This window comes from Bicyclus anynana, chromosome 2, assembly GCF_947172395.1.
Source record: "Bicyclus anynana chromosome 2, ilBicAnyn1.1, whole genome shotgun sequence".
Lineage (NCBI taxonomy): Eukaryota > Metazoa > Arthropoda > Insecta > Lepidoptera > Nymphalidae > Bicyclus > Bicyclus anynana.
The window spans coordinates 737,913-751,746 of NC_069084.1; the positions used below are offsets into that span (position 1 = coordinate 737,913).

At 37.2% G+C, this 13,834-nt stretch overlaps 1 protein-coding gene across 1 annotated transcript; it reads right to left on the bottom strand.

The window, feature by feature from the left end:
- Positions 1-1,507: 1,507 nt before the first annotated feature.
- On the bottom strand, positions 1,508-6,641 carry LOC112052004 (juvenile hormone epoxide hydrolase-like). The gene is made up of 7 exons (XM_024090889.2): positions 6,417-6,641; positions 5,735-5,962; positions 5,220-5,378; positions 3,960-4,145; positions 3,313-3,457; positions 2,538-2,772; positions 1,508-1,994 (listed from the first exon to the last, which is right to left on the bottom strand). The coding sequence occupies exons 1-7, from the start codon at positions 6,588-6,590 to the stop codon at positions 1,766-1,768; spliced, it is 1,356 nt and encodes a 451-aa protein (XP_023946657.2). The 5' UTR covers positions 6,591-6,641; the 3' UTR covers positions 1,508-1,765.
- Between the last annotated feature and the right edge of the window lie 7,193 nt (positions 6,642-13,834).

Consider the following 13,834-nt stretch of genomic DNA (forward strand, 5'->3'; position numbering starts at 1 on the left):
CGGGATATCTTTAATATACTTAATCAAAAGTTTTTGAATATTTATCTTTGTATTTAAGTTCAAATTAACATGGCAATGTATAGTAAAAATATCCATAGAAGATATTTTTTTATTAAAAATATTAAATTAAATGTCTAATTCGTCTTCTGAATTAAAAAAAAATTAAAGAAAAAAAAAACAGAAATTAAAATCAATAATGCGTGGGCAGGCCGCCAGTCCACATTAGTTGTCTGTGCCACCCGCCCGCGCTCTCAGTAGGTACGCTGCACTCACGGTCGAGACACAGTAGATATATTACAAGCAGTAGTTGGACTTCATACTAAAGGTCGAAACGCGAGCTATACCTACGCAGCTCGTACGTGGGGTGATCGTGGGGTGAAGACCGTTGCGACTGTGCCGCGGTGACGAACGCAGTGTATTGGATTTTTTAATTATGACGACTAGGAAAAAAGTTATTATTTTTATAAAGTTTGATTAATATTTTGTATTCTAAAGGCATAATTTAATAAATATATATATAAATAAATGCTTAAATGATAAAATTGTGTAAATAGGTAAATGACGTAAACGTTAATATAATATTATTAAATAATTATTTATTAACTTCTTCATTTAGGTTGTTTTCTTTGATTATTATGTAATACATAGATTTAAATCTTATGACATGTATGTTTTGTATATTTACATGTTTTGTATACCTGTATTTTAAGGTAATAAAGAAGTTACGTAAAGAAGTTGTTTGAATTTAACAACATTATTGTGTTGCTCATACTTTAATGTATTTGAATAAAAAAAGTAAAGAGCCAGCTGATATCAATATACCTATCCAGATTTTTTTATTAAACTACTAGCGAACCCGGTCAATCTCAATTTGTTTTTTGTAGTTCCTTCCCTACATGCCAAGTCAGGGTCAATTTTTTATCGTCTATTCTATAGTGTGGGGGTATCGTTATCGGTATTTTTGTACATTACATAAGGGGTTAAAGTGCTAACATAATCTACGGAACCCTACACTGCGCGTGGCCCGACACGCACTTGACCGATTTTTTATTATTTGGTCACCTAGTGTGGTGGTAATAGATAGATGGCATCACCAAAATAAATATATGAAGGTCCTTCAAGATCATTGATTAGTATCAGCCTTATTTAAATCTACCAATCAAAAAACAACACGCATTTTATTGATCACTTCCTATTTTACTACAATTTACAAAGTATTTTATTTGTTTATTTAAAAAAAAGTATATTTACAATCACATAACTAAATGGAAACACAAAGTTGGCAAATGTAATTAAAATGCTGGAGACAGGCAGCCCTATCACATGTTTACGGAGCGCGCGGCTGTAGGTATTTATTTCAAAAATATGGCCGAGTTATTATACTGCTTGTAATATATCTACTGTGGTCGAGATATATGTCGAAAAGCGGGATTGAGCCTATCCCGCGCGGGACATTTAATTGTTTATTAAAAATCGGGACGTCCCGCCAAAATCGGGACGTCTGGCAACGCTGATTTCGATGTTGGGCGTTTCGCCCTGTATCACTCTAAAAGACTTAACAACGTGTTTCTGTTGTGTTGACGTTCTTTTACGTTCACACAAATGCGTTAGTGTTGTCAATTCACTGTTACATCGAAAGGCAAACACACTTCCCAGAATTAGAAGAACTACTTAATCCTACACGGCGTAACATGCTCACTGCAAATGTGTTACAACTCGTAACGTTAGTCAGTACCCACACCTTTAGAAGAAACCTCTAGGAAGTTTACAGTTCACATCGACCGGCCTCATCCTCATGAAACTTTATGAATGCCTTTACAGCTTTGAATACATCTTGAACGAAGAGATCAGGAAGTTCGAACGCAAGAAAATGGCCGCCGTCTCCAAGTTTTGAGACTTCTATAAGATAGGGGAATTTTTTCATGTTCGGCGGCTGGTAGAAAATCTTCTCGTTTTTGGCCTCACACTTCCAAGTAGGTGTCATACACGGGTACCTGGTTTTAAAAAGGAATTCGTGTAAATATATCACCTAAATATCATTATTCTTATTAACAAGCGGTGGTTCCAAAGTGAGGAACATTACGTGCTGTCTCAAGGACTATTTATTGACTTCTTTATCCGACACTTGACCAAATAGTGAATGGGCATCTTCTAGGTAAGCGCGTTCCAACTTGACCGCTTTGCTTTCCATCAGACTTAATTGTAGTAAAGCGCTAGTCTATTTTACAAAAAATAATAAAAAAGGAAAAACAACAAGTTAATGATCATAGCTCTTCGCTATAAGACCACAGACATGAGTGTCAGAACAATTATTATAAAGGTCGACTCAAATATTCCACATGGCGGCAATCTCGTGAGGAAGGTATTTTGATAAATTTTAGCTTCAACGAGAGCAATATTTACAATTATTTCACGGCGCACTGAACGATCGACTATCATTATATTTATGGTCTATTGGCAACAATATACATCTCATAATAATATGTCGGTCCCAGTAGAGCAAGGAAATCATTAAGGATACCGAACTAAAAACTTACGTATCAATTCCAAGCTTTCGATAGCTTATGCTAAATGTCTCCGCGTATATTCTGAGCGATGTGGTGATACTGTTGCTGACCCAGTATATCATGATGTTGTCAAGCAGTTGCTCCTTCGTAAACTTCTTCGACAGTCCCCCGTCCTCTAGGTTGCGGTTCTCTAAGTTGGTCCAAGTTGAGAACTTCTCTAGGAAGAGCGCGAGCAGGCCGATCGGGCAGTTTGACAGCATAGCACCTGTGGACACCAAACAGGTAAAGGTTTATATCGACATTGTCATCATTAATCCATATTTTAATAACTACTACAGCTCGACAGTGGAGTTTGGAATGCATTTCTATGTCTATCTGTTAGGCAGAGGTAGAGACGGATTCGAGACTCACATTGCCGAATCAAAAAATATTTTTTACAGAGTATCGTTGCAGATACATAATAAACATATTGGAGAATCTTCCATCTGAATTGTCTTTTATACTTATATTATAAATGTAGAGGGAAACCTCTGTATCTACTAATCTGATTTTGAAAATTCTTTTACTACTAAAAAGTCACCTAATTTGTAAGTGTATACGGATAGAAAACGGGGATAAACATAGCTGCTTTGGATATATTTAATACCCGCGGGGTGTCGACTAGTTATCAATAATTTAATTATAGTTAAAGAATTAATATTATCAGCCCACCCACCAGCATTGAAGCAGCGTGATGGGTGTAAGCCACCCGTCTCTTGTAAGAAAGCAGGCCTGGGCTGTTGCAACAGGAATGACAATGACTTACCTATAGTGTCAGGCTTCGTAGAATACTCGTGCAAGTAGGCAGTCTCTTCCACAAGCGCCGTGGAGACAGGGTCCAAGGGTGCCTGTAGAGACTGTATGGAGGCAAATACTCCGCCGAGGATGATTTGTATCTCAGAAGGATTGCTCTGTGTGTGACATTAATACATTTTAGTCAATATAACATGACTGTTCCTGTCATTGTGAGCCGTTACATCATTTTTAGGGTTAAGACCGTACAAATGTACTAAAACAAAACCCTTAACTCGTGTGTCCGGCGTCTGTCATAGTCAATTTCCTTCAAATCAACTTAAGCAATTAAGCACAGTGTGAATTAAGTAAATTGTTTGGTATATAATTATGTAGTAGGTATATAAATTATACCCTTAGGTATGGTTAAATTTTTATTTAATCTAAAATCATCTGCGCTATTGGTTTTACTAAGTTTGGCTAGGTAGGGAGTACAACATAGTTCCATTAAAACCGATTAAAACTATCCTTAGTTTTAATCGTTTCTAAAGAACCTTTTAATCCTGCACCCTTTCAACACAAGTACTTGTAAACTTGAGAAATGAAGGACTTTCCATGAAAACTTTTCCTATCATTTCTATTCTTATGTTTGATCGATCTTTTCAAATCAGATATAATTACCAAATCTCCAAGCATGTTGGAATGAAAGCCAAAGACAGTCTCCGGAAACATTGTGGCCATAGCACTGCCGGTCAAAGCTCCCCAGTCGCCTCCCTGGACGATATACTTCTCGTGGCCCAACCTGTACATAAGGTTCCTCAAGATTACTGCCATTTGCGCTGCGCCCAGACCTGGACGGGTTGTGCCCTGAGGACAAATGATAACATTTAGATTTTTTAAAGGTTTAATCAAGTCAAGCGAGTCGCAGGGATTCGCTGGATGCAGGTAGTTCAGTATCGTGATGTTTGGAAGTCCCTACAAAAGGCCTATGTCCTGCAGTGGACGTCCATCGGCTGATATGATGATGATGATAGTGAAAGGTTTAATAAAATGTTGCTAAGCTAAAGCAGTTACTAAGTAAAGAGGAGTAGAACGAAGAACAATTTAAAACTGATCACAAGCTTCATCATTAGACATGATCAGAAAATAATTTACGATTTTTGTGACCTGTTTGACATCTGGAATTGGGTTTATAAACAATTTCAGTTAGACCTACTTAGTTTTCTAGGACTAAGATTTGACTAGAGCTATTATACTAAGTGTACGTGTATGTTGTATTGGGTTTATTGCCTTTAAATAAAAATGATTATAGGCAGTTAGGCAGAGGTTATATCCACTGGCCTATCACTGCACTCTTCGTCACATGTCACAGTGTAGTGTACCTATTCGAGAATTATTTTATAATCTTCATGGTCATTATCGGTCGATGGATTCTCATTTCTCTTTCGATCACATAGATATACGAACACAGCTCCCCCGCTGAGTATTGAATTCTCCGTACCTATGTCATCACTGGCAACAAGCACTGTTTGAAAACTTTCGTTTTCTTTTTCGTATTCATAACATTATCTCCTATTTATGTTAAGTGTGTTTTGGTATGTCCACAGTTTTGACAGTTGGCACACTGTGGAACGTGGCGGGTTGGTCTGGGAGATTCAAATGTTATCCGACAGTTTAGAAGGCTTTTGACGTCGTATATTTCTTTATTGTTTTGTTGTGGAGATAGTTCCACTATGAACATGTGAAGTGGTTTCTTAGATATTATTTGTTTTATATTCCAGATATTAACTGTTTTGTGTCCAAGATCTAGCAGAGCTGCCTTTATTTCTTTCAAGTCAGTGGAAGGGTGAATCTTCTTTACCTAAGGTTAAGTTAATATAGTTTATTCCAAAGATTATTCCAAAGAAGCAGATAAGTGTGTACGTATGTTCGTTTACTTACTTGAGAAAATCCAAATCCAGGCAAGCTCGGAGCTATAACTTCGAAGACCAAACCGTCGGTCGGTGTAGTCAGGAGAGGAATAGCTTCGTAGAACTCGCGCACAGAGCCACCCCAGCCGTGCATTATGAGCAGAGGCACGCAGGTCACTCCGGCAGGCACCTAGTACAAGTTCATTAGATTCTTTTATTTAACAAGTAGAAAAAACTGTAAAATGGGGATAAACAAAGAAAGTACACCAAGGCGCGTTTCGAACCCTCGTAACTTAAATATTAAGTTTTCGGTCCTATTATATATTATATATTATCATACCATTGTGAAGTCTGTCAGCCGCGCTGGGCCCGCGTGGTGGACTATTTCGCCTAACCCCTCTCATTCTGTGAGGAAACTCGAGCTCAGCAGTTGAGCCGATTATGGGTTGACCTGTTATCACCACTATCTAAAATATTAGACGTTTCAAAAGTGCTTGTAAACAAAGCCTGACTTGACTTTGACATTATGAATTGCCGGTTACTAACGTGAGGCTTCACCCAGATGAAGTGTATATTCAGACCCTGGATGTTCGTTTGGTACTGCGGGAACTTGTTGAGGAACTTCTCCCTTTGCTTGAAGTCGTATTTGTCTGTCCAGTACTTCACCCAGGGCTCGATCTGGAGCTGGTTGAAGCCGTAGTTGAAGCCGGTGCCGGAGAGCGGCGGGGTGACTGCGCGGTTGTTTTGAAGACGACTCTTCAAATCCTTAATCATCTGCAAGCGACGAAATAATGCGATCTTCTGGGCTATTTGATAACTGAGTTGTTTTCAGTAAGAGCAAGTACTGAACTGGATTGACATTTAATGGTCTTTCATAAAAGATATCATGTTAAGCAATAGTTTCAGTTCAAAATCGTTAAATATTAGAGTGTATAGTGCAGAAATGTAAATTACTCTTTATAAGATGTGCAATAAATGAACTGTAAATAAATGAATACCAGTTACCAGTAATAAAAAAAACTATTAAGTCTATAATAATTAACAATATATTACTAATATCGTATCGTATCGTTTATTCTGTCATACTTACTTTTATATGACTTCATTAAAAAAAAGGCTTGTGAAAGGCTTTTTATTTTAAATCGGAGGCGGAAATTGAATGAAAAGCGACACGGCCTACGCTATGGCCTAAAAATTCATCGAAAATTTCAATCTTTGGAACCTTTACCTCAGTAGTGAATTTTATTTGGAAGGGCCAGATGGTTGTGTTCGCTTTGCGTTTGGCGTCTTCCGGTCCCCACCACTCGTCCAGGTCCAGCTGAGGTCGCTCGGGCAACTCTGCGCAGGTGACCCACGCTACTGCAACCACCAGGACGAGGCTCCACATTACTTTGATCACCATCTGAGAAAGATTCGATGCTTATCATTATCCATCATCGTCGTCGTCATAAGAACGGCATGCACTCGTTTTCCATGTTCGTTTCCTAATGCGCTATTTCGCTTTGGAATTCCGTGAGAATACCGCAAATACTTAACAGATACACAAATTTACGTAAGCTTTTTAATTGAAGATATTATCTGGAAAATTTGGGCAAGATGGAAAATACAAAAAAAATTCAAACTGCATTTTGCGACACATCAAATGAAAGCTCTTGTTATGAATATTTTAAAAATATTTTTTTTGTAATTTTGAAATAAATAGTTTCCAAGTTATTCAAGAAAATATATCATTTGGTAGTTTCAAAAAAAGTTCGCTTCTGGGGGCAAGGTGGGAAATTATAAAAAAAACTTTTTCAAACTGCAACTGCCGCGGTTCCCCGAAAAACGCCCCATACAAAATGGTACGAATTAATGACGTCGTAGGTACATAGGGTACATAATGATCATATGAATTTTCATCTAATTACGATATCCAGACTATCTTTGCTTTTTACGTATAAATCAGTTAACATTGACCTTATTTACCCGAATGTATCATAAAAATCAATATAATCAAACCTAGTCATCATCCCCATTGTTTATTTTGTTATTGTATGATCAACTGCCAGATGTTTTATGAGCTGACGCCATCAATATAATAGCATTCAATTCTTGATAAGCTTTTCAAAACGGCACCATGATTTGTGCCTCTCTTTAACTCTGTTTAACTCTGGCCTGGAGTCATTACGAGTCGACTCCAGACTTCCAAATGTACCCTGTGTGTTCGCCAAACTTCACTATACATAAAGTAATACTTATATAATCCAGAAAAATTTTTTATTGACGTAAAGGCATCATTAGATTGTTTTGCATGGTTTATTCTTTAAAATATTCAATGTACCTACTAATTAATTAATCACTGTACAAATAATTAATATGTGTGAATTGATTATTGTAAATTATAATGTTTTTATTTTTATTTTTATAATGATATTGCAAGCTGTAAGGCGGAATTTGGTGTTTATTTCAATAAGATCTGACTGTATCCTGAATTCGCAATAAATAAATTTTGATTTGATTTTGATTTGAAAAAACACGGGACCAACGCGAAAAGCGTTTATATAGAAGCGTGTGCGTCGAAATCAACTTGACGAGTACTTGTGAGCGATGAAGTAGGACAGGTAGATTACATTACATTATGTGCGTGCAGAGGACGGACAGTGGCAATTGTATAGGATAGGATCGCATTTGGCTCAAACATGTATGGATAATCAATTTCAGATTCAATTAAGTTTCTTTTAACTAGCTCTTTCATTTGATGTATCACAAACTGCAGTTTGCAAAAGTTTTTTAACTTTTCATGTTGCTTCCCTTAGTGCCCAACAACGTTTAGATCACAGGAATTTATAATATTTCAATTTAACCGGTCCAATAGATTCGGAGATTTACTGTGACAGACGGACATACGGACACGTGAGTGGTCTATCGGTTCCCTTATTGTGCGTTCGTATACGTTCTGAACCCAAAAAACTGTAATTTTGGCATGCAGAAAAAAAAAAAACGCCTTTTAAAGAATTTTATTTCCGACGTGAATGAGATATTTATAATTTTCCTAGAGGTTATTTAAATTTTGCATTTGGAACTTAATAAAACATACCTGACGGCGTGTTGACGGTCTCCGTGGCGCAGTGGTATGCGCGGTGGGCTTACAAGACGGAGGTCCTGGGTTCAATCCCCGGCTGGGCCGCTTGAGGTTTTCTTCTTATTGGTCCAGGTCTGGCTAGTGGGAGGCTTCGGCCGTGGCTAACGGCCTACGGCTAACGTGCTAACTCATTCATGTTTATAACTCTACCTCTTTTGTATATATTTTTTTAACTGGAATAAATTAAGAGAATGCGAGAGCATGTAAACCCATATAATTCAGCACCCCAATAATAGTTGGCTGGTGGGAGGCTTCGGCCGTGGCTAGTTACCACCCTACCGACAAAGACGTACCGCCAAGCGATTTAGCGTTCCGGTACGATGTTGTGTAGAAACCGAAAGGAGTGTGGATTTTCATTCTCCTCCTAACAAGTTAGCCCACTTCCATCTTAGACTGAATCATCACTTACCATCAGGTGAGATTGCAGTCAAGAGCTAACTAGTAAAGAATAAAAAATAATACTTACCGTGGTGCAGCTGGCGTACCGAACAGCGTAGCAGCAAGAGCGTAGTTCGATGAGGATTATAGGATAAAAAGTTTATATACAAATCAAACGTTTGCACAGCTGCAAACTTTGATAATTTTGAAATGTCATGTGAATTATATTTGCAATTCTCAAAGAAATTTCAAAGTATTTTTTATTTTTTTTTTGCTAGGTATAAAATAAAAAAAAAACAAAATCAAAAATCATTTATAGTATGCTCAGTTTACAAACACGTTTGACACGTCAGTTGACTATTTGTAAAGATTTTACCACCAGTTCGGAAGGCATGTTCCGCTGAGAAGAAATCGAGAGGAAACTTTGGAAACAGTTGCTCTTTTTAAAAAAAAATCGTACAGTATTTTTACAGTTGATGACAACATTACAATTTCTTATAGTTTTACTTCCTGTGTGAAGGTGGAAGCTGATCCAACGGCCTCCAATCACTTTTATCTTTAAGGAACTCATCAATGTTATAGTAACCTCGACTAAGTAAATGTTTTTTTAACACTTTGCTTAAAGCTATGCATTGGCAGGTCCATCACAGTCTTGGGGATCTTGGTATAGAAGAGTACACCCAAACCTACAAAAGATTTTTTTACTGGCAACGATATGCAGAAATAACTAACTTATGCCCGTGTCTAGTAAGACGTGGGTTTAATTCTCCTTTGAAATTCAAAAAGAACGTTGCACTCTTTAACATTGCCTCTTATTAGCCTCTGGGCTTCCTTAGCAGATGACAGAGAATCTGTTAACAAGATAGGAACATTCTGAAAAAAATCTTCAAAGGCATTAAAAACTTCGTTAACAGTGTTTACCTTTTTATCCTTGACCATTCATTCAAAACGCATATCACATGGTTTAATTTTGCCTGATTCTCTATTAATTATATTCCAGGTGGTTTGTACCTTGTTTTTAGACTCAATTATTCTCTGTTTGATGTGTAACGATGTCTATGTAGGTAGATATACAATATGTTATAAAAATCCTGTCCGATCCGGAGGAAGAACTACTTTATTAAAAAAAAAGAATAACTTAAACTAAAAATTCGGTGGTTAGATCCCCGCCCCGTTGGTCTATTGTCTTACCCACTCCTAGCACAGTCTTTGCCGACTAGTTGGAGGGGAATGGGAATATTGGTCATATTATAAAAGATATGGCAAATATTCTTTAAAAAAAATGTGTATCCATAGTTAAGTGTATTTTTTGTAGAGTAGAGTAAGAATCACCTGTACATATATTAGGATAACAAGTTATAAGAATATTATACACTGTGGACACTTAGCAATTATTACGTATAGATAAACAGACCGATAAATCAATAATGTTAAGTATTAATATTATATTGTAAACCATCTGTAATGTGTTACATTGCTGTTTTTTTATTGCTGCATAACTTTAATTGTAATATTGTCTCTTTCTAATGAATATGTATTGTACTACTCACCCACTATTGCTATCTCCCTTATCATATAACGCTAACTCATTCTTGTTTATAACTCTACCTCTTTTATATAATTTTTTTTTAACTGGAATAAATTAAGAGAATGCGAGAGCTTCTAAACCCATATAATTCAGCACCCCAATAATAATTCACACACTTCACTCCCGAAGCCTGAAAATATCAGTTTTCAATTTACGGACCATCTAGCTAGAGGGCGTCCTACTCTGCGCTTGCTGGTACGCGGTCTCCACTCCAGAACACGTCTGCCCCAGCGGCCAGTCTGTTTCTACGAAATATATGGCCCGCCAACATCCACTTCAGTTTGCTAATTCACCTCCACCACCACACACCACAACATCCACTTCAGTTTGCTAATTCACGATTGACCTTATCCACAAATTTAAAGTCGCTCGCTGAGCGACTTTAAATTTGTGGATAAGGTCAATCGTCAGTGTCCACGTTTCCACTCCAAACATCATCACAGGCAAGACACTTATTAAAGACTTTTGTTTTCAGGCTTTGGGGTATTGACGATTTGAAGACTCGACGTAATTTTCAAAATGCTGCCCAACCAAGCTAAATTCTTCTTTCAACTTATAACCTCATTATATACAATTTATATATATATGATAACAAAAGTTTGTCGCGAGGTTTAATTATCTATCAGTACTTAATTGAACTGAAATTAAATATATAATAAAGTTATCAGATCAATTTACATAATTAAATTGGTACTAGATTATTTTCAAATTGCGCGACAAGCTTTAATCTATATCTATACTAATCTATACTAATATTATAAAGAGGTAAAGTTTGTAAGTTTGTAAGTTTGTAACAATTTTTTGAAATGGGGTAATCTTCGAAACTACTGAACCGATTTTAAAAATTCTTTCACCAGTAGAATGCTACATTATCGGGGAGTGCTATAGGCTATATTTTATATTTCTATCATATATAACTACTGAGATATCGCGGGTTTTCTCTTACAGGTCGGACTGAAAAACTTACTTATTTGCATGCGCTGCCTCAACCATTGCGTATAACTGAAATAAATGTATGGAGGCTTTTTGAACCTTTAAAAGTTCTACAAAAAAGTCCGCGACACCATATATCTATCTTTTATATTTTAGCAGATATAGTACCTTTAGTACTTTAATAAATTATTTAAATTTTAAACTAAGGTTTACGTCATTATTTACACAACTAAACTTAAAACCTTATCAAAATAAATGATTTAATAATCACAAGGATATTATAGAGATAAGATTTGCCCTTTACAGTATGTTAATTAGTTATATAGTTTCGGAGAAAATACAAAATTTCTGAAAGTCGCAGAAATGCCGCTATATGACGCCCCGCGGTTTCAATTACGTGGTTCCCGTTCCCGTATGAATATGAGGACCAAACATAGCCTATGACACTCGCAAATAATGTAGCTTTCTATTGGTAAAAGAATTTTCCAAATCGGTCCAGTAGATCCAGAGATTACCCCCGACAACCACACAAACTTTACCTCTTTATAGTATTAGCATAGAAGTCGCTTGGGAAATTAGTCTTTTGGTCATTGCACCACGCACAAAAGGCTGGACCAATTTTGCTGAGGGTAGGGTTAGGATAGAGGTAGGGAAGGGGTAGGATAGAGGTAGGGTAGGGGTAATTTAGGGAAAGTGTAGGGTAGGGTAGGGTAGGGTAGGGTACGGATAAGGTAGGGGTAGTGTAGGGTAGGGGCAAGGTAGAGGTAGGGGAAGGATATGGAACGTATAGGGTAGGGGAGGAGTAGGATAGGGGTAGGGTAGGGTAGGGGTAGTGTACGGGTAGGGAAGGGTTAGGGTAGGGATAAGGTAGGGGTGAATCTGTCACCCACCGGAGATAAGTCCTCGAGTCGTTAACGCTTTCAGTGTTTCCTAAGCGATCTTAATAAAACTACAGGAGAGCTCAATTTACGAGTGTCGCTGGCTGGGTTGCGGTAGTTTACGAAATGTTCCCGTGGCTCAGTCATCAGGCGGCGAGTCGGAACACCGTGGGGTTTTAGTCGGTTGAAGTCCGACATAACCTTCTTGCCTCCCCGTGGCGAGAAGGTATCCATGAGGATTTCCCCACGTAAAAAAAAAAAAGGGATAAGGTAGGGGTAGGGAAGGGTTAGGGTTAGCGGTAGGGTAGGAGTAAGGTAGGGGTAGGGTAGGGGTAGATTAGGGGTAGGGTAGGATAGGGTATGGATAGGTTACGGGTAGGGTTAGGGTAGGGTAAGGTGAGGGGAGGGAAGGGTTAGCGTTAGCGGTAGGGTAGGAGTAAGGTAGGGGTAGGGTAGGGTAGGGTAGGGTTGGGTAGGTTTACGAGCAGGGTAAGGTAGAGGTAGAGAAGTTTACATCAATTTTTACGCGGACGAAGTCGCGGGCGTCCGCTAGTTATCATATAAATTGTATTTATTGAGGTTATAAATTGATAGTTAAAATTTTTAAAGAATAAATATTTACTTCTTCTTAGAACGTTTAAATATAAGCTTTTTTAAGAAAGTTTTTTTATTTTAAAATATTTTTTATTTTTTAGTCTCCGAGTCTGTTCATATTTCAGGTTACTATTAATAAGCTCTTTTATTTGATACCCATATTGTAGAAGTGCATTAAAAATAACTATTTCGCCATCTTGGGTGGTCCGCCATATTGGATTTAGAATGACGTCATATAGCATATCGTACATTGTCATCCAAACGTAACGTGTGTACAAAATTTTAGCTCAAAGAATCCACCATAATTGCAAGTAAATTAAACAACATAACGAAAAACAAAATGGCTATATTCAAGATATATACCTAATTTTCTGTACAAAACAAAAATTTTAGAAAATAAGTTTGCTTTTCCTGAGATTGAAAACAAAATGTGAGCAAAACATGTATTTAAAAAAAAAAATAAACTATCGAGAAAAGTTATACAAATTGTGTATTTTGTATAGTCATAACGAAGCTAACACTTTGAAATATCATTTACCCAAATATCAGGCTCCTAACTTTTCCAGAATCTGAGATCCAGAACCATTTGTAACCACCAAATTACATATTGCACACTGTTAACATTTCCTCTTTTTAGTGTTAATTATTGTGATGTGATTATATTTCATTATTTTCGTGCAGTGCTGAAGGTAGTATTTAATTAAAGAACAACCTATATTGCTTAAACAGGCTTTATTGAATAATAATCATTTTATGAACTTCTAAATACTTTCACAGCTTTGATGATATCTGCAGCGACACTTTCCGGTACCTCCATCATTGCAAAGTGGCCTCCTTTATCCAGATTGGTCATTCCGGCAACGTTTTGGAATTTTTGTTTGTTTGGTAACGAAGGGAAGAGTTCGTTTGGTGGCCTCATGTTCCACACTTTGACTTTTGTGGGGATACTGGAAGAAAATATAAGGTGCAATTCAAAATTTGCCTTAGACAAGTCTTGTTGGTGATAGATTTATTGTACACTCGATTTTCGATTTTGACGTAGATTTTGACGGCCTCCGTGGCGCAGTGGTATGCGCGGTGGATTTACAAGACGGAGGTCCTGGGTTCGATCCCTGGCTGGGCAGACCGAGATTTTCTTAATTTGTCCAGGTCAG